The sequence below is a fragment of the Exophiala spinifera genome, assembly GCF_000836115.1.
Source record: "Exophiala spinifera strain CBS 89968 unplaced genomic scaffold supercont1.8, whole genome shotgun sequence".
Taxonomy (NCBI): Eukaryota; Fungi; Ascomycota; class Eurotiomycetes; order Chaetothyriales; family Herpotrichiellaceae; genus Exophiala; species Exophiala spinifera.
This window is the reverse complement of record NW_015622520.1, coordinates 1,572,554-1,591,095: the sequence shown is the minus strand read 5'-3', so window position 1 is coordinate 1,591,095 and position 18,542 is coordinate 1,572,554. Positions and strand designations below refer to the sequence as shown.

Sequence of the window (18,542 nt, the reverse complement as noted above, 5' to 3'; positions counted from 1 at the left end):
ATTGCGACAAGCCTATCCCAACGTGGCTCCGTCATAGTACTTTACAGCTCTTTGTCAACCTCTCAGCTGAGACCACGAGTCCTTTTCCATTCGCCGACAATATTGTCCCTTTCGATTGCAGAGCAAGATTGAAGCTCTTCTCTTCCTTGCAGCGCCCGAGCGAGCGCAATGCGACTTTCGACATTCTCACCAAAAGCCTTGTGTATTTCTTGAGACAAGCCCTGCAGAGCGTACCCGGGAAGACCACATATTCCTAGGAAGGGTTGGTCAGCAAACGAACATCACCGGAACTTGAGAGAGGGCATTCCCAAGAATTGCATTGGCGAGGGGGAGTAAAAAACAGAAGAGCTTACCTGCTCCAGGCTTCAAGATCAAACCCCCCAAGCCCTTACCGACCCCAGCTACCAGGCCACCTATGTTGTTCTCTTTGTATCCTTGAATCGGCTGCGTCGCGACCCCTGTTACGCCGTCGTAAAGGCCAAAAACGAGTTCCTAGGAGTATGCCCGTGTCAACCATTGCTCGTGACATTAAAAGAAGACCATGAGATGTTCATTGGTCAGTGTCGAGTGACTGACTGACCTTGACACCGACTGTGACCCCTGTCAGAACTCCGGACACCTTCGGCCGGGATCGTTGGCTTTTGTCGCCGTATGCAATTGGGATGTTTTGGAAACCTCTTGCCATTCCAAGACAGAAATCCATGGGAATCGAGGCGATAGCCTTGCTCAAGTGCCCTGCACTTTTCAGGATCTGAGACGAGCCGACATCTTTAGATCCGGCCGGGACGTTAGCATTGCCATCAATGTCGTTGTTATGTCCTGAAGAGGACTGTCGTCCAGAGGTAGATTTTTTTGCGTCATCCCTGTCCTGGTTGCTCCCGACGCCTTCTTTCACATTTTCGATTTCCGTCCGAGCATTCCGAGATGAAGCTGCTCTGGCAATATTCTTGGACAAATTATAACTCTCCTCGACAATTTCTTGACAAGATCCAAGGACAGCAAATGCTCCCCCTGACAAAGGGTCGGTTGGCCTGTCTTCCATTTCGTACTCACCGTGTCTCAATCTAAAGCCCAATGCTGTATTAGTAGTAGTTTCGTCCGCAGGAAGAAGAAGCAGCACGAGCATTTACAACATACAGTCTCAATTGACTGTACCGTAGGTGGCCACGTTCCTCCAAGGCTGCGGCAGCGAGGGCGCTCATGCGAACTGGATACGAGCCTCTGGTCTCCCACACGGCGATGCGATCTCGAGTCAATTGGCATCTCGATGCGTCGAAGTCGAGGGCATTGTGCAGCGTTCTCGCCCCGGCTTCACATCCGTTTTCGGTTTTGATGGTGGCACCGACCTCTGCCGCTTTTGCTTTGATGACGGGCTCTAGTGCTGCGCTGATCTGACTGGCAAGCTTCTCAGGGGTGAGCTGAAGAAACGGAATTGGCTTCGGGCCGCAACCGGCAGTGTAAACCACCTGACCCCAAAAGTGTTGCTGTAAGGATGCGAATTAGCGGGATGGCGTCTCTTGTATTGTTATGTCCCGTGAAAGGAGACAAGACTCACGTCGCCGAAGAAAGGGACTACGACACTTGGCTTTCCAGCACGTAAGCTGGCCGCAGTGGTGCCGGCGCCTCCATGATGTACAACAGCAGAAACATGCTCGAAGAGCCAACTGTGTGGCACATCGCTTATCGAGTAGACATTTTCGTTGGAGGTCTGAATATCGTCGCCCAGGCCCAGCCATCCTTTGGATATCAAGGCTCTCACACCAGCAAGCTTCACGGCGTGGAGGACAAGCTCGGTCAATCTTTCCGGGTTGTCGACGACAATCGAGCCAAAGCCGATGTAAATGGGAGGTTCTCTACTTTCGAGAAATTTACAGAGGCCTGGAGGTGGATCAAAGGAAGGGTCTTGATCATCTAAGGTGAAATATCCTGCCACTGATATGTGTTCACCCCAGTCGCTCGGCTTCGGTAACAAGGAGGGAGACCTCAAAGCAAGTGTCAAGAGTGTTCAGAACTTGAACAACCGGGGAGCATTTGGTCTCACCAGCAATAAGTGTGAGGTATCTTTAACTTTGTCACTTGATTCGGAGCTCGTGAGAGATTAATCGCTTGCAGATGGAGCACATTCTGTCGAAAGCGGTTCAGATCGTCCCCTAGTCCCAACCATACCAACCATTCCACAATGTAGTACGATAGACGATTCATGCCAGAGTTATTGAGTCTGTCGCTACCGACTCGAGTGAGCGGGTGAGGGAAAGCGCCGCTGGGGCTGTAGGGCATTCTAGACGCGTTCAGCTGCTCCAGCCTCGCGTCAGCACTTGATGCAGTAGGAACTCACGTGAACATCAAGTGAAGCGGGATCCCAAGTCTCTCGGCACAATGAATGTGAGCAAAACTCGGTGGGTTTGCGATTATGAGGTCAGCAACAAAAGGGGTGCCATCAGGCCCTTCACAAGTCATGTTAGTCAGGAAACCTTCGGCACCGCGGGACAAACTCATCCAGACCGTTCTCAAAGCATGATCTCCAAATCAGTTTCCACATTTTGTACATTGTCTGACGATGTTGCTTGATTTCTCCCGCACGGAGGGCCTTGTAACTCGGCAGCAGTCCGGGGTTGCGGACCATGAAACTCATCAGTTGCTCAGGGTCGCCTCCGATGTCGAAGAAAAGGAGCCCGTTTCGTTCAACAAGGTTTTGAAAGACGCCATGGGTCGCTATGCGGACTCGATGTCCGTAGTAGCGCTTCAGATGTATTCCCAGGGCAATGAAAGGTTGGATATCACCTCGAGAGCCAATAAGCTGTACCAACACATTCAACGGCGGTGGGGGAGTCTCTGACCGGCGAGAAAGAGTGCTACTAGCCTTGGCTTCATCAAAAAACTGTGAAGTCTTTGGACCCTTGTTACGGCCGGTAAGGAATCTGCTGAACAACCTATTGATGTCGTCGTATGCGTATGCCTCGAGGTCGAGTCTTCCTGTCTCTGTACGTCTGTTAGTGCGTGATTCGATATTTAAACCTCATTATGGCGCCTCACCGTCAAAGGGCGGTAGGGATTCATATGAGGCCACTCTGGTTAATCTTGCACTGCCTGAGACCTCCATCTGCGACAGTAGAAGGCTGAAAGAGCGGGTTGTAGTGCCCCAACACAGGAGTAGGCATACGCTTTAAATAGTCATAGTAGGCAAGAAAACGCTCTGACTATTGTGGAAAGCATTAGACGCCATGGCCAATCAGAGGAATATATGCTGTGGGTCAAGCGGCTTCGTTGATGGACGTTTCTGGTGTACGTCAAAATCCAGGCTGCCTCTTTTTCTAACATTTAAACACTGAGACAACTTGACCTCCTCCAACCTCCCATAGGACACCTCTAGCCACTACTGCCATCCTCGGCACGGCATCGTTGACGGCATGGGAAAGATCAGGAGGCGTTTTCTTCATCTCTCGTATTCGTACTGATCTACGAATAGAGTTCAGCGGGCCAAGTGTAATGAGAACAAATGTGCTTGTCAACAATGCACCCTGACTGGACGCAAGTGCGATGCTATGTAGCGCCCAGCTCCCGAAAGTCAATCGAAAAGCTACCGAAGCGTAGGCTAAAATGTCGACGACCAGTTGACTTTTGCAGGGCGAGCTCTGGAATTGAAGACTGCCATGCCTATCAGTGACCAGGCTCAGCGTTTGCACCGCGGTGGTGCGGACCCACACAGCCGGCAAGAAACATTTCACAACAATGTACAGTCGAGCTCGTAGTCAAAGCATTGGCATTGCGAAACATAAAGGCTGAATAGGCCAAGTTGCGTCTCATCCCTTTCAGTTCAGATGGTGTTTTCTCAGAACTTCAATAGCAAGAAATCTAGAAGCCAGGTTTTGAGAAACTATTGTTCGATCTTGAAGAAATTACCTTGATTGCTGTTGCCTTCATATCTCGCTCCCTATAATTGTCAGTCAAGCTCGCAGGCGACTAGTTACTATCATTTAATGCGAGGGAATGTGCACAAGTTCAGTCAAGACTTCGTTTTGGTACAGTCCTACTTGATTAATCAGACTTGAAGAGGTTCCGCGTCTGACCAACAGGGTGAAATACTTCTGTTGGCGGAGAGAGCATTTAGTCATCGCTGCATATTCAGGATCTTCATTCATTGCCAGAGTGGTTACTCAGCTGTTAGCTAGTTCATTTCGAAAATACTCAAGCCATTCCTCAGAATTCTTTCGATAGGGATGATCTTCTGCTAGGACCTCCTTCCGTACCTCCACAACGTGCTCCATCAGCTGAAGCGCTGCTTCACGCTGTCCAAGATCCCAGTACACTGTAGCCAGTTGTTCTTGCGACATCAGTCGACTTGGATGATTTACCTTGAGTGTCTGCTCCTTGATCTTAATCACCTCTTTCAGTAGTGTTACTGCCTCCTCAAATTGTCCATTCGCTTGATATGCCCCGGCCAGATTATGTTGCGATGCCAGTCGATCTAGATGATCCACTTTGAGTGTTTGCTTCTGGATCTTAATCACCTCTTTTAGTAGTGTTATTGCCTCCTCAATTTGTCCATTCTCTAAGTATATCACGGCCAGTGTATACTGCGATTCTAGGCGGGATGCATCATCGGGAGGAAGACGGTCTCGTCGCCAATGACAGGACTCTTCTAAGTACCTCACAGCGTCCTTGATCTGACCATCGACCCGAAAACATAACCCGACCTTGTTGCAAAGATTGTATCTCTTCGCTAGCTCGACCGTGTTGTCTCCCTGAAGAAGCCGAAGAGCATGTGGCATGTACTCTCGCCATTGGTGCTGATTCTGATAGTCCGGCGACGGGAAGATCGTCGACACGTGCCCTGTGGCTTCCCGCTCCGCCTGGGATGTCCGCCCCTCCCTCCCAATCCAGATTCTCGTCGCCAAGTGCACCAGGCGGTGCATATCAAACACGCCCGTGTCGCCCCGCTGCACCAGAAACGCGTAACCATCGAGCGTCCCAATCGCGTACACCATCGCCTCTTCTGAAGCCAATGGAGGTAGGATCGACTGCGGGATGGCTTTCGGTTCAATCAGGACAGAAATGATAACAGCTCGATGGCAGCGGCGTCCGTCTTCTGGATCTGCTGGAACGATACCAGCCACGTCGTCGCCATGGCATTCCCCACTCCTGAATACCGAGTGGGATCGTGGAACTCTCGGCTCAACAATTTGACAACGTCTTGTTCCGTGCCTTGAAGGAGTTCGACATACTTCGCAATGGATATTGCATTCCGGTTAAGGTAGGCCCCGACCTGCGTGATCGCCAGCGAGAGATATGTCAACTACTCCAACAGTGTTGTCACTCCCTTCTCATCGTCCAGTAGAGTCTTCTTCATTACCGACTTCGTTAATAGACTCTTGCTCTCTTCCAGAGTCATCTCTGACAGTCCGACCACTTCGCCGCCGATGGCCACAGCCACCTCCCTCGACCGCGTTGTCACCAGGATAACGCCCTTATCACTCTGGGGAAGGTATTGATAGAGACCATTAGGATTCCCCGACGACCCGAAAAAGACCTCCATATCGTCCGCATTGTCTACCACTAGGAGCCACTTCCCACTGTCTTCTGTTTAAAGATACCGTCGCACTGATTCTCGGACCTCCTCATCTTCCGAAGTCTTGCGAATGGCCAGCCTCTTGAAGATCTCCGCGTAGGCCTGATCAAACGACGCCCCGTTGATGGCCGGTACCCAGAAGACCGAATAGTCGGGTTTGTTCTCTCTCGTCCAATGTGCAATTTGAAGAACGACCTGTGTTTTTCCCACGCCGCCCAAACCCACCAGAGCGACGGTTTGGACTTCAGCCGATGAGAACAGCTGCTGGCGGAGGCCATCTACAACACTTTCCCGTCCCACGAAGCGTTTGTTCTTGGGAAGGGGGATATAGTGGGAGGGAAGGGAGGAACGATCTATGGTGGAGTGGGTGATTAGAATGAGTGAAACACGCGAGAAAAGGTAAGGTTTAGACATACGCAAGTTATTGCGGTTCTGGCTGTGGTTATATACCTATCGAAATTCAGCCTAATCAGTGAACGAGGAGACGACGCCTTACTTGGATGCGTTTCGCCAGCATAGTATCGCTCTTCCCTGTCACAGATCCATCAGCTATCGAAGGCTCGGCACTAGGCGAAATCTTCCATGTACGCACTCTGCTTCTGCTTCAGGTTCTCCACACAGTCTCGCACCCGGAATATCTGCTGCTGATCGTCAAGGTAATGGTGAGTTGCTATTTCGATCGTTCCCTATTCATAGTACTCCGCCAACCCGACATCTTGAAGTCCTTAATCGACATTCAGACGGAAGTATCGCTTGTCGTCGTATTCTTCTCGCCACCGGCCCAAGAACCTTTTGGCCGTCTCTTCGGTCTCCGTTGCGATCTGGACAAGCGTCTTCGACAAGAACTTGAGCAATTTGTCTTCAATCGCCTTTCTCCCCGGGTTTCCTGTCCCGATTGAGATGAAGCACTTTACGAGTGGCTGCAACTTGGCGGTACCAGGACACCAGATATCTGACGCTTCCGCTTCCACCTCTTCTACGGGATTGTTCGCTCCCAACGCACCGTCTTCAAAGTGTCGCGCTCCGATCGAGACAGGATCGAAGAACCCCGTGGCGGCCGAGGTGGCCAGAGCGGCTTCGCAGATAGTGGCAGATACATTAGGCTTCTTGGGAAGGTCGTAACTTCGTAGGCGTGTGATGCCGTACAACTCCTTCGCGGCAGAGCACACAAAACTAGGTACCCATGGTAGTCAGCAGATAATACTCTATTGGTCCGGTCAATTCCGGATATGTTATTACATACACTTTACACCCGCGAGCTTTCCCGTCGTTGAATGGTTCCGTCGGGGAGTAACCTTGGTCGATGATCACCTTTTCAACGGCACCCTCCAGCTTGGTGCTGTCGAACTGTGCCTGAATTCGGCCTCTCCAGTTGATGGGGCCCCGATGCGCCCGCTCTTCAAACACCTCCTTTATGAGTCCGGTGTACGCCGTGATGCACGCATCCACATCCATCTCCAATCGACCCAACATGATGGCAATCAGGCTGTCACGTGTGCCTCAGCAAGACCGTGTCGAGTATTGGGTGTCGCGGAATACACTCACCCTCCCGTGCTGGTTCCCCCGATGAGGTCGAACAGCTCACACGGCTTGAGCGCTGGAGCTCCCAACTTCTGACGTTCATGATTCAACCGCCTCATGAGGCTCTGGAGGATGTAGAGGGTCGATAAACCGCGGACGCCGCCACCATCCAGCGACAGGAGACACAGGCCTGTGTCATCGAGCGGGTTTGAGTCTCGACCAGGCATCTGGTCGCGGGTGAGTGCTCGTGCCATGATGGCGGAAGCTCTTGGGAGACATGGCGAGGTGAGATCGGCCTACAGGCCGACGTGATGGTGTTGACATGAGACCACTGTGCTAGTGGTTGCCTACCATCGCTAGGCTGCGTCGACAGGGGAGCGCAGGGAGAGATGATAGGTAGATTTGTCGCCAGCCACGAAGCAGAACAGATCACGCTGATGATACGCGGAGTTCTGATTCTGGCCGTTCAAATGACACCAGCCTTTTCTCTGACAAGGTACATAACGGACTTTTGGACGACAAATGACAGTCAAATGTTGTATGTACCCAACCAACTATTGGATCTCCGGGACGCAGCGCACTTAACTGTGGTTAGCAGCAAATCCCAGGCTAGAGAGATTATCATCTATGGCTCCTTCATATTCCTCGACTGCGTTTCGTGACGTGAGCCACAGCAAGGCTGCGGGTGTCGATGACGATATGGTGGGCAGTTTTCCTTGACGGTTCGATATGAAGTATTCGCAATACCTTCGTATACGCTGCTGGGTAGCCTAGTTAGGGCTTACGAAGAATTCCAGCCACAAAAAAATTGAGCTTTAATTTCAGCCATACCTTCGACAACTCTACGACATTCGGAATGTTTCGCAGTGTCTAAAATGATACTCCCTAGGCGAACCAAAAGATCGTCAGGGCATCGTCAGGTCCACTAGTTGCTTCACCGTTCGCAACCCGCAAGGCTGGAATATACCCTAGCTCACTTTGTAACACTGCCGGCTATATTTTGCTTCCTGCTTTCGACTTGACCTTCCACCCGGTAAGCATGCTTCCACCGTCAAGCTCGATGACATTGCCCGTCATGTGAGCGGATGCAGTACTGCTCAAGAACAAGATCACACCCCCGAAATCAGATGGCTTGCCCACGCGTCCCGTGGGTTGTCGTTCCAAGAGGGTGTCCAAGTATTTCGAGATGCCAAAATTGGTCATTCTTGAGGGAAACACACCACTGCGGACATTAGCACACTCTTCAGGGGAGGCACCTTTGGTATTGAACGGGGGCTTACGGGCAGATACAGTTGACCATGACATTCAACGGCGCAAGCTTTGAGGCTTGGATCTTTGTGAGGTGAATAGCGGCCGCTTTCGAGGGGCCATATGAATAAGTTCCTGTCCCAGGAGCAGCAAGACCACCATCATCTCCGGCTGTAACATCGCTGGTCATGAGCCCAGCCACTGAAGCAATGTTGATGACCCGGGAGGGCATGTCGACACTAGTGCCTTTGAGCAGCAGAGGATGCAATCCCGCCGTCATATAAAAGATCGATTTGACATTCAACGCCATGACCTTGTCCCAACCACTCTCGGGAAAGTCATCATAAGGAGCACCCCAAGTGACACCAGTGTTGTTGACGAGTACAGTCAATCGATCAGTCCGCTTCTTCATCTCCTTGACCAGCCCGTCACATCCGGCTTTGTCCTTCAAGTCGGCGACAATATATTCGCATGTTCCTGGGCCGAGCTTGTTGATCCGGTCCGAGGTTTTCTTCAGCTCAGACTCTTTGCGGCTTGCAATGTACACCTTGGCTCCATTCTGAACAAAAGCTTGAGCTGCCATTTCGCCCAGCCCAGTCGCGCCTCCGGTGACCAGCACGACATGGTTGCTGAAATCGAACAGGGACGATACACGGAGATCGGCTGTTGAAGTCATGGTGTCGTCGTTTTGGCAATGAGATACTGCGTGTTCAACTATAACTAAGTCGAAGTCTTATGAAGTCCTTGATAAAAAGATGGACCTGCTATGATTGCCGCGGATAAAGTCCTGGTTGGGATCTTATATCTGGGGATGCACTACTAGTTAGTTCCGTAAGCGCTGGGGAAATTAGTATTGCACGCCTAACGAGCCTCGGCTTCGGCTGTCCACGAGGTGATGACTGATCTCCCCTCAATCTTCGAAAGTACTTTGCACCTGCGGCCTGTTTCATGGGTCAGCATCTGGCACAGCAGGTGAGAACCTTGACCTTCATGCATTATCCAGCGTCTCACAGGCCAAGCTAACCATCTCTCTTTCGTCTGCATCCCTGGTGACCGAAGTCGATGGTAAACACCCAGTACGATGTCAGCAGCGGGATGTCACGGAAAAACTATTGACCGATGACGTATGGAGTTTTGATGCGCCATATTACGCCAAGGATAATTCGGTGGACCATAGGGCACTTTATGCCGAGTCACGTTGCGACTCACTCTAAAGAGTCAACAGACTCTCATTGACCAAGGGAGGTAGGTGTACAGATGAACCAACAAAGGTGGTCTCCTTTACCTTCTCGATCTCGAAATATATTGTTGACCACCAAGTGCCCCTACTCGAACCTCCCGAAGGTCCAGGCCAAGGATCATTCGCATGACACCGTTGGACGAGCATGATGAGGTGGTGTGGCTCACATGGGGCGGCAAAAAAAGTGACATGACTCACGCAACCAGATGCACGCCACCGGCCTGGATCTCACACCACAGGGCCTTTTGTTGCCTGTTGCGTGTTGGGAAACGCAGGCATACCCAACCCTCGTCACTCGACCCAATACTTAATGCTCATCCTGGGGCTCGTCTTCTCATGTGACTCACGGTGCCTGTTCCATCGACCGTCTCAGGCGGCTGTGACCAGGGCAAGTCGATCATCTATATCTCGTGCCGATGTCTAACGTTCCATCCATCCCTTATACACTCTTTTCTACTACAGCTGGCACTCACTTGACTTCGTGACAGCACATCCCTACATCTTAAACCACACATACAATGGCACACAAGCACAACCGCAGACGAATCCGCCCTCGGAACCGCAACAACATCTTGCAACTGACTTGGGATATAACTGAATACACTCCTTCCTCACTGCAGTCGTCCGCTACCTATCCCTCGACCTTTCCAAGGCCTACGCCAACACAGCCAACACAACCTGCACTGCCGCTGACTCTACGAAACTCTGGCGCCAGTCTTACATCAAAGAACTGGCACAACCGATACGTGGCCTGGCAGAACCGCGACATGGCACAAAAGCGAGAAGCCATCAAACTGGAAGACGAACAGATCAAACTCTTTGGAGGCGAGCCCGGAGACGATGTGGCGCTCTGTTACAAGATGTTGGAAGTGTTTGCGGGCATGAAATGGATCGATACCCTGGATTAAGCATATACCCCACCCTCGTCGGCGTTTTCGTTTGGTTTATTGGCATTGAGGGCGTAGGTGACTTTCCACTCACTGGAACGGCGACAAACTCAAGCTCGACTTGCAGCAATGACGGCTTGCCTAATGTGGGTTGGCCTGATTGGTCTTTTATGCTTGACCCCGTCACTGCTGGGCAAAGATGAATCTATTAGCAAGCAGTGATTGGTGCTCGCGCACATACCGTACCATGTACGAGTATGAACAGCGCTAGAGCTCGTTGCTGCAAGCGAGGACATCTGACGGAAAGAGACTGTTCTTCAGGCGCAATATCCACTCGAAGATACAAATATATACTGCTTTTCCACTCCTACTGCGATAAGCATCCTCGTAATAGTCCCTCCATGTTGTGATTGCTTGCTCCGTACTGCTCGAAGCTCATCTGGCAGCTTTGACCTATTCCCACGCGGGGCTTGGTAGATGTGTGGCTTTGTGGCGCTGGGTCGATCGTGGGTACTTACTTGGTTCCCGCACGCAGAAACCACAGTGGACTGACAGCATCATCTTTTATACTTGTTGGTTATTGAGAACGTTCACATCCCGATCACGCAGCTAGTCACTCGAATTCGAGCATCGCTTGCCCCTCTCCTCTCCTCTCCTCGTTCCGCTGCGCTGTGCGTCTCCCATCTCGATCTGGATGATCGGACAAGAGCCCCGTGTGGGAGTTTCTGGCGATCTCCTGTAAAGCCACCGCAATGCGTCAGCCAAGCCAACCTAAAGTGTTAGCGCGTATAGCCAAGTTTCCCGCTTTCTCAAGATGCCCTCGTTGATCTCGGCCTCCTTTCATTGCTGAAGACCCAATATTGCACTGTGCGTCGACAACCGAACGCTGTCACACCCAAAAACAGGGCACACCTCCTTTCTCTCCACCTGCTAATGCAGCAGCTCATGGTGAGTCTGGCGTCATACTGTTTGATCCCTTTTGATCATCATCATCAGAATCTCGTGTCTCGTTCGCTTCGCCGTGGTGTCCCGAGTAGTAAGTCGTGTCGTGTGTCAATACATATTGCTTCTGATCTCCCCTTTCACCCATTCCTGCGTTTCCTCTTCACTGCTTCAAGCCCAGGTTGTCCGCGCCCCGAGTCGTTAGAAGAGATCCGTCTAGCTTTCGGGTCAAGCAAAGAGTGGCATCTGTCTCTATCCTTTGATCCTCTCTGTCGTTTCTTTGGGAGCATTTCATCTGCAGTCATGGGTCTCTTCAGCAAACGTAGCGACAACACGACGGCGGCCACCGCCAACGGCCATCACAAGAAACATGACCGAGGAGTGTCTGGCAAGAATCACCACCAGGGCCTGTTCGATATTGATTCGGGCAATTTCAACCGCAGACCAAGCTTTGGGCAATGGTAAGATAAACCACATCCTCATTTTTATCATTCTGGGCGCTCCGTCGACTATTTACAATGGCAATGTGCTTAACAAGTCTTTCTTCCAGGCTGAAATTCACCTGGGTCGACTTGCTCACCATGGCAGCCATGGGTGCCGTTGGACTGGGAGTCTACGAAGCGAAGCCGGCGCCCAGCCGATCGTTCCCCGTCACGTTCACGGACGGGGAGATTGTGTACCCTCAATTTGCGTACCCTCTGCGACATGAGATCGTCCCCATCTGGCTCGCGGCGCTGCTCGCGTCCCTGATCCCGATCTTCGTCATCCTGTGCATGCAAGTGCGCATCCGGTCGTTCTGGGACTGCAACAACGCCATCCTGGGGCTCCTCTACTCGCTGATCGGCGCGGCCGTGTTCCAGGTCTTCGTCAAGTGGCTCATTGGCGGTCTCCGGCCTCACTTCCTGTCGGTCTGCGACCCGGACCCGGCCAAGATCGCCGCCCAGGGCGGCCAGGGTTTCCGCGGCATCATGTTCCAGCGCGACGTCTGCCGAGGGGACGTGGACCAGATCGACGACTCCCTCGAGTCGATGCCGTCGGGCCACAGCACCGCCGCGTGGGCCGGCTTCCTCTACCTCTTCTTCTACCTGAACGCGAAGATGAAGGTCTTCGGCAACCACCACCCGGCCTTTTGGAAGCTGATCGCCCTGTACGCCCCCGTGCTCGGCGCCACCCTGATCACGGGGGCCCTCACCGTCGACGAGTTCCACAACTGGTACGACTGCGTCGCCGGCGCCGTCATCGGGTCGACCTTCGCCGTCTCCTCGTACCGCATGGTCTACGCCTCCGTCTGGGACTTCCGCTTCAACCACATCCCCCTGACCCGCCACACGCCCTTCACCTACGGGGCCGGCGCCGCCGGCGCGGGCGGCTTCGAGTCCGCCGTCTTCACGCGCAAGGCGGGATGGGGCTACGAGGAGGCCCTCGGCGGCGCCCCCTTCGACGCCGCGCACGGCCTGCGGGGGACCGCCGCCACGGGCTTCGACGCCGGCGCCCACGGCCTGGGCCATCATCATCACCACCGACCTGGAGACGTCGAAAACAACGCCGGCCTGGCCGACGAGTACAAGAACGGCCGGACGAACGACCTCGCCGCCGCCGCCACCAACGGTACATCCTCGAATGGCCTCACGCAGAGCCATTCCCCCGTGGCTGCTGCGCCCGACGGCCGATACCACCACCACCACCACCGCAAGAGCATCGAGCGCAAGGCAGTTCCGACGGCCTGAAGTATAGCTGTCGTTGGCTCGCGTGGTACATCTACAGGACTCTTGTTGAGTTATTTAGTAACCCAGAATCTCATCGAGCGAATTTGAGTGTGATTTTAAATGTACCATTTGAATGTACCAAAGACCCAGAGCACGGTGGTAACGAGTATACCTTGGTGCCTTGGGTATGTTGTTTGGAGTTCCGGCGCGGAGCATGGAGTTCAGGGGTCGGGGACGTCTCGACAAGCAACAAAAACTCGGTTGCAAGTTTATCGTACGTGGGAAATGCTCTCGTGAGGATAATGATACATTAATATTTATTATCTTGATGTAGGGTATCGGATATGCCTAATTCTACTGTACTCGTATGCCGTGGTGTTTTCATATCTAGCTTCTTTAACAGACTAGATTGTCATTCCCACGGATTTCATGACCTCTCGTATCCTCATCGCGTCGCATCACATCGCACCGGATACCACGACCGTCAACTTGTCTCGAGTTTCGGATCGAAGGTTTGGCGTATTCGTCAATGAAAACTCATTCAATATCCTCAACGCTCACAATCGAGGTGCCACATAGTCGGAAAGGGATCCTGCCATTCTAGCCGACATAGGAGGCGGACATACATTCTTAGAGAAGAAAGTTCTTTCTCCAAGATGTCCATGGCCTTTAATGCATCTCTTTATGTGATCTCGGGCTGGAAGCTCGTCGAACGGCAGAATCTATCCTCCGTCCCGAGCCATTGAAACCCTCGCAATCACGTCCTTCATCTTGGGAAGAAGCTCGTGAATGCGGAACGGCTTGCTGACCACATCGTCGATACCACTCTTCAGCGTCATTTCAATCTGCTCCGCCCTCGCATTGGCCGTCACCGCTATGACTGGAATATGCGCGACGAGCTCTCCCGACTCTTGCATTTCGCGGAGTCGTTTCGCACATGTCTGGCCGTCCATAACGGGCATTTCCAAGTCCATCAGCACAATGTCGATCTCGATGCCGTCCTTGACGTGCCTTTGATCAAACTTGGATTGTTGGATCTTTTCAATTGCTTCACCACCATGGTTGGCGACATAGACCTCGCAGCCGATCTTCCGCAATTGACCAGCCAAGACCTTCTGGTTAATCAGGTTGTCCTCGACAACGAGCACATTGAGGGAACTCCTGAGAGCGGGGCTCTTTACCGATGCTGGTATGACAGTATTCTGAGGCGTCTGGGAGGGCGAGGGGTTGTGATTGCTCACTGTCATCATTAATGATGACTTTGAGCCCTTTCGAAACCAAGCTTGATCATCTTCCAATGCCCCATCGGGACGCTCGCATCTGCGGGCTTTGACGTAGAAGGCAAAAACACTCCCCTTTCCAGTCTCCGATGCAACACCAATCTCACCTCCTTGGAGCTCAACAAGCTGTCTCGAAATGAAGAGTCCCAATCCAGAACCACCATAGGTGACGTGCGTACGAGGGCTGGCTTGCGAGAATCGCTGAAAGAGTTGCTTTTTCTCCAGGTCGTCCAGACCCCTCCCGGTGTCTTGTACAGCAAAATGGAGGTATATAGGCTCTCCTAGACCCCACTCTGCACCGGCAGTCACATCGTTGTCTTTGGGGGTTGCCGATGGGATATAGGTCAACCGCCACTTGTCTTCCTGCGAAGGCCGTGACTTAGACGCCGCTACGTGCATCCGAACAATACGGCTCTCCTGAGTGGCAGTGAACTTGATAGCGTTGGTCATGAGGTTGATCAAGACTTGCGACAGCCGATGTGGATCTAGCCGCACCCATTCCACATGCAGGTCTGTATAGGATGTGTCGATGTTGACGTCGAGTTTGATATCGTTGGTTTTCAATTCTGCTTCGAACATCTTTAAAACTTTGTGCATCACGCTCATTGGTTGTGTATCTGTAGGGGACACGGCCATCATCGCAGAGTCGAGTTTCGATAGCGTGAGAACATCGTCAACGATTCTCTTTTGATGTTGAGCACACAGAGTAATCGTCTGAGCTGAGTCAATCGTGAGTTCAATGGTCTCTTTAAGCGCTGCGGCCAACTGATCTGCTTCGATCATCTCGTTCAGAGAGTTGGTGATCGAGTCAGCGCACTGGAGAATTGCAGACAGTGGGTTACGCATCTCATGTGATGTCGTATCGATATATCGCTCTTGCTGTCTCTTAAGCTCGACAGCCTCTTCCATTCTCCTAGTCTGGAGCTTCTCAGCGAACTTTTGCGCACTAATATCCGTCATCGATCCAAAAATGCGTTGGACTTGCCCGTCCTCATCCCGCTCTGGTGAGGCGCTCATCAAGACCCAGGTTGAGCCTGTGTTTCCAACCTTATCGCGCCATGGCCTTCGAAAGCGGAATTCCATCGAAATCGCGGATCTCTTGTCCACCATGCTCTTCCAAACTTCACGCACCTTCACCTGGTCTTCATCCTTGACGTACTTGATCCACTCGGCGTCCCCCACGACATCACGAGTGTACGAGGTGATTTTGTACCATGCATCGTTGGCAAAGTTGATCTTCCCGTCAGTGTCGCCGATAAACATGCCGACAGGCGCTAACTCTGCCATTCTGGTGAACTTGTTTTCTGCTTCTACCGCTTGTTGTGTCTTTGCAACCAACTGATTGTTCAATTCGATTCTGTCTTGGGCGGCTAATTGAGCCGCTCTTTCGCCCTTCCTTATCTCATCTTCAAACAAAACCACCGATGCAATTGAGGTTGCCAGCTGTCGACCAAGAAGCTGCACAAAGAGATCATAGTCTTCGTCGTATGGCCTCCTAGGATTTGTCGCCATAACAAGAAATCCCAGCGTCGACTCGCCCGTAGTGGGTCGGATGGGAGAAATGACGATGATTTTGGAAGGGTCGCCAAACCCGCGCCACTCGATACCGGTCAGCATGTCCGGTGCCAGAGTACCATCATCTACACGAAGAACGACTGGTTTGTCGGCTGTCAAAGCTTGCCGGAATGCGGCTGCAAATCCGGCTGTTCCAGTTTTCATGTCGATGGAATGTGGTGCGGCTTCATGCCCTGGAGGAATGCCTAGAGTGCCTTCCAAGGAACAGACCTTATTAGATGCGCCACCACTCGAGGCTGACGAAATCGCTTCGCTGTCAGAGGAATCATCACTGAGAGAATAGACCATGACCATAGGCGCATCGTATTCGTTGTATTTGAGGCCTTCCAGCAGCAAGCCCCAGAATTGTGATATCTTCCTCGCGGTGCCGGTACATTCACCGATTTCTCGTAGGGTGAGCATCCGTCTCTCGGCGATTTTCCGTCGGGTCTTTTCGAAAGCAGGATTGTACAGGCCGACCACACTACCGTCATCTCCAATCAATGGTATGATAGACCAGGAAAAGTAGCACTCCTCCAGAAAACCATTGCGACTGAGAAACAAGCAGTCGTCATCTTTCATTGTGGCTTGGGCATGCTTGAAGGCACTTTCAAACACCGCCTCCAGTGGCTCCCAAATCTCACTCCAGGCATCTTGGTAACGCGCACCCATGAGCCCAGGGTGCTTTTGACCAGCAAGCAGAATATAGGCTTCGTTGTAGATGGCGATATGATCCTTACCCCAATACATGGCCGATGGGTGAGGGCTGGCCATAATCAGGTTACACATACCGCGAAGATCAGCAGACCAATTCTCAATAGGCCCAAGGCTAGTCTTTGCCCAATCAACTCCACGAGCAAATTGCACATGGGGAGGGAGTGAGGGCGACAGAGGCAGCCGTGTCCAGTCAAAACCGCCTTTCTCCTGCACTGGTACTGTCATCGCCGCACCTTCGTCGGTCTGAGCAATTAAAACGGTGGTTGAAGTCCTGCCTGGGGACAACGGATCAGACGGGCCATCAGTATAGTCCATGCCGGGTGCAAGAACAGAAGAACTTGAAGCCGCCGTGCTAGGAGATACTTCGGACATGCCTTTCGCTAAATCCTCGATGAGCCGTGGAATATGTGTGCTCGGCCTCGGAGAAATATCGAAATAGCTCGTTGATGTGAGCTCGCCTCGCACATTGGCAGACGATGTTGCCGTTCCCAGGCCTTGGAAATGCTGCATATTGATACGCGTGTGATTCTCAGTCGTGGGAGATTGTGAAAAGGTATGTGGATAACCATGAATCACCTTGAGCCGTTTCCGAATCAACGATGCCTGCCATAGATGTCCTGCAAAGGGAAATTTTGTCACGACATCCAGACCGGCCAATGGAGTTAAAACCCATGATTTGAAGTCGGTGAAGGACGTCCCTATATCTAGCAGCAGTGTAGAGTCTTCTGAACGCCCATTAACATGGTCAAATAATGAACCACGAGATTTCAAGGCTGGGTTGGCGAACAAAATTTGGAGGCCATTCCTGGTATCTGCGGCCTCCTCTATGTCCACAACGAGCGTAGGGCGTTCGTCCAGTTGCAGGTACTCGACGAGAGCAACCGAATGTAGAAGCTGTGCGCCGCTCGATGATCTCGTGTCTGACGGAGCGCGATGCCTTGGCCCCGATACGAGCTCATGCACAACAGGTGCGGCATGAGGCAAAGGCCGAATAGGTATGGAGGTTGCGACAAATTCTCGACCGTGAACTGGCTCTCGGTTGGGTGTCATGGTTTCTCCTTGACCTGAATTTATCGTAGTGGCCTCGAGGAGTGAGATCGAACCTGAACCGGTCGGTGACAGGTCGTGTTGTTGGTTGGTAGAGGTGTTTTCTTCCTCCTCTTCCCTTGCATCTTCCTGGCTTTCGAGCTCTCCGTGTATTGAACTGTCTCGCCCGTGGATATGGTCCACGGTCGCTGAGGAATGTCTTGCTTGTTTCCGGGCGGGTCTCTCAGCCGACGGAGAAGTCGTCCTGGACTCTTGGGAAGGGCGGCGTTTGAGCGACTGAGTAGTACTATTGACAGCGTGAGGATGCGACGAGTGAGGGAGGTGACCGGTTGGGTCCGACGTCGTGTCCGTGGGCATATAGCCTCAGCATTCTTCACTGAACAGGTCAGTGGCAGAGAAGACGATTCGACCTCCGGAGAAAGTGCCAGGGAGGTCGAAGAAGTGCGGTATGGCAGTCTGGAGCCAGTGAAAGCACCGTGCTAAAAGGTTCGAGTATCGTCAATCAGAGCATCAGAGCGTCTGAGAAAAACGTGCAGAAGACGGAGGTTCAGCTCAAGGACGACAATCTCCGAGAGTTGCACTCGCTGGTCGAACGGCACAGAGTTCGACTAGTGCTCGTTCCAGAGTACAGTTCAATAGAGTTTCCGGCGCACCTTGAGAAAAGCGATGGTCTACCTAATTAACGAGCGGCATGGGAAAGGAACGGACTCTACGATTGTAATGGTGATTGCATCGACGGTGAGAGAAACCTTGTAACAGTGGGCACGGATGTTTGGATTTCCCAGTGACGTGCCGGTCAAATACGCGCTTGTACTGATATAATTAGGGACCAGG

The 18,542-nt window shown here is 52.3% G+C and overlaps 8 protein-coding genes across 8 annotated transcripts; 2 read left to right on the top strand and 6 right to left on the bottom strand.

Moving 5' to 3' along the window:
* Nucleotides 1-62: 62 nt before the first annotated feature.
* On the bottom strand, nucleotides 63-3,100 carry PV08_10597 (uncharacterized protein; the record flags this gene model as incomplete). Its single annotated transcript, XM_016384911.1, has 9 exons — nucleotides 63-253; nucleotides 354-492; nucleotides 581-1,064; nucleotides 1,138-1,484; nucleotides 1,556-1,982; nucleotides 2,042-2,278; nucleotides 2,336-2,444; nucleotides 2,503-2,979; nucleotides 3,034-3,100. 9 exons carry the CDS (start codon nucleotides 3,098-3,100, stop codon nucleotides 63-65), a joined length of 2,478 nt encoding a protein of 825 aa, XP_016231513.1.
* Nucleotides 3,101-4,154: 1,054 nt separating this feature from the next.
* On the bottom strand, nucleotides 4,155-4,985 carry PV08_10596 (uncharacterized protein; the record flags this gene model as incomplete). The annotated part of the gene is made up of 1 exon (XM_016384910.1): nucleotides 4,155-4,985. The coding sequence occupies one exon, from the start codon at nucleotides 4,983-4,985 to the stop codon at nucleotides 4,155-4,157; it is 831 nt and encodes a 276-aa protein (XP_016231512.1).
* Nucleotides 4,986-5,041: 56 nt separating this feature from the next.
* On the bottom strand, nucleotides 5,042-5,533 carry PV08_10595 (uncharacterized protein; the record flags this gene model as incomplete). Its single annotated transcript, XM_016384909.1, has 2 exons — nucleotides 5,042-5,293; nucleotides 5,351-5,533. 2 exons carry the CDS (start codon nucleotides 5,531-5,533, stop codon nucleotides 5,042-5,044), a joined length of 435 nt encoding a protein of 144 aa, XP_016231511.1.
* A 48-nt stretch (nucleotides 5,534-5,581) lies between these two features.
* On the bottom strand, nucleotides 5,582-7,341 carry PV08_10594 (uncharacterized protein; the record flags this gene model as incomplete). The annotated part of the gene is made up of 7 exons (XM_016384908.1): nucleotides 5,582-5,919; nucleotides 5,983-6,016; nucleotides 6,063-6,097; nucleotides 6,159-6,252; nucleotides 6,301-6,739; nucleotides 6,810-7,052; nucleotides 7,112-7,341. 7 exons carry the CDS (start codon nucleotides 7,339-7,341, stop codon nucleotides 5,582-5,584), a joined length of 1,413 nt encoding a protein of 470 aa, XP_016231510.1.
* A 739-nt stretch (nucleotides 7,342-8,080) lies between these two features.
* Nucleotides 8,081-9,011, bottom strand: PV08_10593 (uncharacterized protein; the record flags this gene model as incomplete). The annotated part of the gene is made up of 2 exons (XM_016384907.1): nucleotides 8,081-8,309; nucleotides 8,368-9,011. The coding sequence occupies 2 exons, from the start codon at nucleotides 9,009-9,011 to the stop codon at nucleotides 8,081-8,083; spliced, it is 873 nt and encodes a 290-aa protein (XP_016231509.1).
* A 1,082-nt stretch (nucleotides 9,012-10,093) lies between these two features.
* PV08_10592 (uncharacterized protein) lies at nucleotides 10,094-10,483 on the top strand (the record flags this gene model as incomplete). The annotated part of the gene is made up of 1 exon (XM_016384906.1): nucleotides 10,094-10,483. The coding sequence occupies one exon, from the start codon at nucleotides 10,094-10,096 to the stop codon at nucleotides 10,481-10,483; it is 390 nt and encodes a 129-aa protein (XP_016231508.1).
* A 1,224-nt stretch (nucleotides 10,484-11,707) lies between these two features.
* On the top strand, nucleotides 11,708-13,131 carry PV08_10591 (uncharacterized protein; the record flags this gene model as incomplete). The annotated part of the gene is made up of 2 exons (XM_016384905.1): nucleotides 11,708-11,865; nucleotides 11,955-13,131. 2 exons carry the CDS (start codon nucleotides 11,708-11,710, stop codon nucleotides 13,129-13,131), a joined length of 1,335 nt encoding a protein of 444 aa, XP_016231507.1.
* Nucleotides 13,132-13,832: 701 nt separating this feature from the next.
* PV08_10590 (uncharacterized protein) lies at nucleotides 13,833-18,065 on the bottom strand (the record flags this gene model as incomplete). Its single annotated transcript, XM_016384904.1, has 1 exon — nucleotides 13,833-18,065. The coding sequence occupies one exon, from the start codon at nucleotides 18,063-18,065 to the stop codon at nucleotides 13,833-13,835; it is 4,233 nt and encodes a 1,410-aa protein (XP_016231506.1).
* Nucleotides 18,066-18,542: the final 477 nt, after the last annotated feature.